General features: G+C 40.9%; 1 protein-coding gene across 2 annotated transcripts in view; it reads left to right on the top strand.

Annotated features, from left to right (window-relative positions):
• The window catches only part of ACLY (ATP citrate lyase), an 86076-nt gene extending 84796 nt beyond the window's left edge, over positions 1 to 1280 (top strand). The window contains exon 29 of one of the 2 annotated variants that reach the window (XM_018558840.1): positions 889 to 1280. In XM_018558840.1, the coding sequence (XP_018414342.1) occupies positions 889 to 983 (95 nt within the window). In that variant the 3' untranslated portion in view covers positions 984 to 1280. The remainder of the gene's footprint in view (positions 1 to 888) is intronic. The other variant, XM_018558841.1, reaches the window with a different exon arrangement.
• Positions 1281 to 4886: the final 3606 nt, after the last annotated feature.

Raw genomic sequence — 4886 nt, 5'->3', positions numbered from 1 at the left:
AGGCAGGAACGATCTTTCCTGAACCCATGCTGATTGTCATTAACTATCCCGTTTTCCTGAACAAATTCTACCAGATAATCCTTTATTATGCCCTCTAGCATTTTACAAACTACCGATGTTAGACTGACCGGCCTATAGTTCCCAGGTTGGCACCTAGCCCCCTTTTTGAATATTGGGACTACCGTAGCCCTCCGCCAATCACTGGCGATCCTACCAGTCATTAAGGAGCCCTTAAAAATGAGGATTAATGGTCTAGTTATAACCTGGCTTAATTCCTTAAGTACCTTGGGGTGCAGGTTATCCGGACCCACTGCTTTGTTTGCATTGAGCATTTTAAGTCTTTGTTGTATCCCGGTTTCTGTCAACCACTGGGGTATATTTTGAGTTAAACTGGGAGTTTTATCATGTGTGTCAAACCCGTTTCCCTCCCGAGTGTATACTGAGGAGAAAAAAGCGTTCAGCGCCTTGCCCCTCTCCTTGTCGTTTGTGACTAGCTTCCCGCTTCCATCCTTTATTGGGCCTATCTGCTCCTTTCTCACCTTTTTACTGTTAATATATTGGTAGAATTTTTGGGGGTTCTTTTTACTATCTGCGGCGATATGCTTTTCGCACTCAGTTTTAGCTGCCCGGATTTCTAGTTTGCATTTTTTGTTACATTCTTTGTAGTTAAGGAACGCCAATGCCGTCCCATCCGTCTTATATTTTATAAATGCTGCTCTCTTGTCCTTGACGTGTTGTTTAAACTAGAATTTGAAAATTAAAAAAATGATCTATAAATATAAAAACTTTGGCTGGAGGTGGCCTTTAAATCCAATTCTGTTGTAATTTATAACCTGTGAATGGCTTTGAGTGCTAAAACAATCTTTAATGATGAGTTTTTATTTACAGGACATTATTTGGACCAAAAGAGGCTGAAGCAAGGGTTGTACCGACATCCTTGGGATGACATCTCCTATGTGTTGCCAGAGCACATGACTATGTAAGACTTGAAGACTGCTTCACTCCAAATACTTACTAAGTGGTTGCACGCTAGATATACACTTTCTGGTGTGCAGGTCAAAGCAATGCAAATGCAGACTATATTATATGTTGCTCTACAGTCTTAAGGTCATGATCAGTAGTTTTTTTTTTGTCCTGTTTATTTCTCTTCATGTTTTGGGTTTTTTTACCCCACATTCCTGGTTAATGTGATGCATCTGTTTTTTTGATATGTGTAGATATTTACATCAAAGTAAATTGTATTGACCGCTGTATTTATTAAACAGAAACGGCATTACTTACAGTGCTTTCTTCATTTATTAAATTCACTCTTTTTAGTCTGGGTTCTTTCTAGTAAAGATGCACACACATAATGGTTTCTAATGCACAGTGTTTGAATTATTAATATTATTGTTACGATTTGCTCATTTACATTCCCCACGTGTCATGTTACTATACGCTTATTTTAACCTCATGGGCTCCCGCACCTTTATACCCCTAATGAACCATTTTTACATTTCAGCTTACTGATTCAACAGTAACCTTGTCGCATATGAGACCAAAGTAATATGTATTTCTTCAGTATTCATTGAGGGACACAGGAATTCAATGACTGTTGGGTTATACTTCCATCTACAGAAAGATTTGCACACTGGCCCAAAAAAAAAACAGCGCAACTCTGGTATAACACCTTTTACTCCCAGAATGCCTCAGTTTTTTGCTATTGTCCTAAGAGGATGTCTTCTTTTTTTTTTTTTTGTGCTAAGAAAAGCTAATCTTTTATTTGCTAGCTACTTAATGGGTTTTTTTTAAATCAAGTCTATTCAAGTTTCCTCTACGAGCTGCTTGAGCTAGTTTCTGGGAGACTACTGACAAGCTGTTCAATCCTCCCAGATGGTTAGGAATCTAAAAACCTCTTTGAGGAGTCTTTTGCTCAGAAATGGGCCATTCCCTCCATGGATCCAGCAAAGCTTTGATGATCCCTTTGGAGGATGCGCCTCTGTTTAAGGATCCCGTCAATAAACATCTGGAGATTCTTTTCAAGACCTTTTTTCTTCTTCGTTAGGCCCAACTTTGCAACTTGCCTTGGCCGTGATGTTAAAAGTGTAAACGTTTAGCTGACTGAGCTAAAGTTATGAGAAGGGATCTGATCTCCATCCAAGCCAATCACCTGCTTATGGAGAGCTCATGCTTGCCCCAACATTGCATCCTGGGAAGGTTACATCAGCCATGTATTGCTGGGAAATCTCATCTCATCGTCACAAGATCTCGGGGAAAGGCATTTTTCTCCCCTAAGATGATGTGCATGGTCACATGTCCTAGTCACATGTGCCAGAGTTCCAGGAAGTAACGGGAGATATAGTAATCTGTCCTTAGAAAAAATGTCAGCTGTGAGGAGATTGGGGAGGAAAAGAAAGAATGAAAAGAATAAAAAGCCGGCAATTATCTAGAAGTATCTGTAGATTGACATTACTAAACATTTTTAAAGGTGTATTTGTTGTGGCCTCAACTTTCAAAATCAAACCAAGTTTAACTGCAAACCTTGGCCTTCCAAGTCCCCCAAACCTGCAAATAAACTCTTCTGCATGAAGGGACACCCCCACTTTCCAAAGTGGGGGGAGACACCTGTTAACCTTTCTGAACATCTGGACATTCAGCTTCTTAAGTGCCTGAGTTCAGGAGGTTGTTTCCAGGGGTTTCAAGCTAGAATTCTGTTGAAAGCTCCCTCCTTGGTTCATGTCTTCCACACTGACTGTGTCATAGCACAGATTAGCAGGTCTCCATGCAGCTATTGTGGGTCTTCTGGAGAAAGGGGCCATCACCTCAGTACCAATGGTTGAACGGCTCCAGGAGTTCTGCTCCAACGTGTTCCCAAACCAAAAGAGGGCATCCACTCCACCATGGTTGTTAATAGCCCCTCTCCACCATGGAAACTTTCTGGCCTTGGTGGACTTCAAGAACACATGCCTACATGTCTCAATAAATCAGCTTGCTGCCAATATTTACAACTGAGACATGCACTACATGCTCAGCATAGACAAACTCACATTTCTCAAGCTCCTCACTGTTTAAAAAACTTGCATATCCACCTCCACTAGAGGATTATATCCCTTGTTGAACTTCAGAAAAAAAACAACATTTTTTTAAAAACTTTTGATTGGTCCATCTACGTTACTATAAATCCTAAAATACACAAAAACCTGTTTGTTGTACTTCTATGAACTGGTTGTAACTCAATATCAAGGCTGCTGCTTATACAACAAAAAAGATATACTTCATTCAACGAAAGACCAATAAGGTTAAAAATTCATGATAATTACACAAGTACAAAAACACACAATGTTCCTCCCTTCAAAAACATTCTTCCTATTTTCGTGCCACACCAGATCTCCCCACTCTCGTGATTATAATGTAGTGTTTAATGTCTACTTGACATTAAACACTAGTAGACATGTAGACATGTTTAATGTCTACTTGAATCTGTTTTCCTTTTTTGTCATTCACACTAAAAAAGTTCTTCATTCATTCCCCAACCCCTCTTGCATTCCTGGAACAGAATTCAAGATGTTCTGTGATTGGACAAGGGGAGTGGAGGGGCGAATGAACTAAAGAACTGCCAATAATCCTTATAGCCAATATTTACAAAAAATTTGCTCGATTTGTGCTGACATTTTGTTAGAATAATCCTTATATGGTTGACTTCTCTTTTCTGTTGGGTCTGCCTAATTGACCAGTTGAATGCCAGGTTTGGACTGTCCATGCACTCAGCAGTAATAAGTTGATTTATTGAAAGTGACAAAGCAGAAGATCCTGTTTTGTTTGCCCGTGGCAGGGGGGTTTTGCAGCCCCCGATGAAGTTCTTTGGTCTTGAATGTCTGAGTTGCAGGAAGTTCCTTCCCAGTTTCTTTGTACCTTGGACCAAGGTAGTTACTGCTAAAATAGTAAAGAGAGATTCTATTTTGTTCCCTTCTCATGTGACAGTGGTGCTGTCAGTGGGACAGGTCCTTAGACCCTTGAGCCTTCTCTTCCACAGAAATGGTCTTTGACTGAAATGACCTGTTGACACAGCAAGACTGTTTGGTATCGACTTAATTTGAATAAGATTTTTGTACTTGGCTTAAAATCTTTTTCTTGAAGTCCACTGAGGTACACAGGAATATAGTAATTCTTGAATATGTAGGTTATGCTGCTGCCTTCAGGAGGTGGACACTGGCAAACGTCAAAAACTATTTATCTGAGGGGTTAGCAATAGGCACTGCGAGATCCAATGGATGTTGAGTGTGGAAACCTACTGGAAGAATAACCAAAGTAATATTTGTCTGAAGAGGCAAAATGAAAAAAAAAATAGTTATCACACTTACCTGTGCCATGTTCCAGCTCTGGGTTTTTGCCTTGTATGAGGTGCCTGGCTTGCGGCCAGTCTACTCTCGCTCTCTTATAGAAGTAGCACACTTGTTACTTGGTGTTTGAGCAGCTAGTCAGTAACCTCCCTGCCAAACCCCCCCTGTGTTTCCCAAGTTTGTATTGTGCTTCCCGAGATCCCCTGTTGCTCATTCCAGTGCTTTCTACTGCACTCCCAGTGTGCTTTTGTATTTATCCTGAGACTCCTTTTCTGCCTTCCCTAGACGACTCTGCACTCCCAGTGTGCTCTTGTGTTTATCTGGAGTGACTTCTGCATACCTTTCCTGGATTCCTTTTGCACTCTTAGTGTCCTGTGTTTATCTCGAGATCCCTTCACATCTTCCCTGGATGCGTCTGCACTCCCAGTGTGCTCCTGCATCTATCTCAAGAGGCTCTATCGTGCTTTCCCTGTTCTCCTCTACACTCCCAGTGTGCTCTTGCATATATTCCAAGAGACAAAAGTGGAGGGGTACCCTTTATGCAGAGGGTTAAACTATGAGATGAAA

This window comes from Nanorana parkeri, unplaced genomic scaffold (genome assembly GCF_000935625.1).
Source record: "Nanorana parkeri isolate BGI_ZX_2015 unplaced genomic scaffold, ASM93562v1 scaffold362, whole genome shotgun sequence".
Lineage (NCBI taxonomy): Eukaryota > Metazoa > Chordata > Amphibia > Anura > Dicroglossidae > Nanorana > Nanorana parkeri.
Note: the sequence above shows the minus strand (reverse complement) of the source record. Positions and strands in the feature narration are given on the sequence as shown.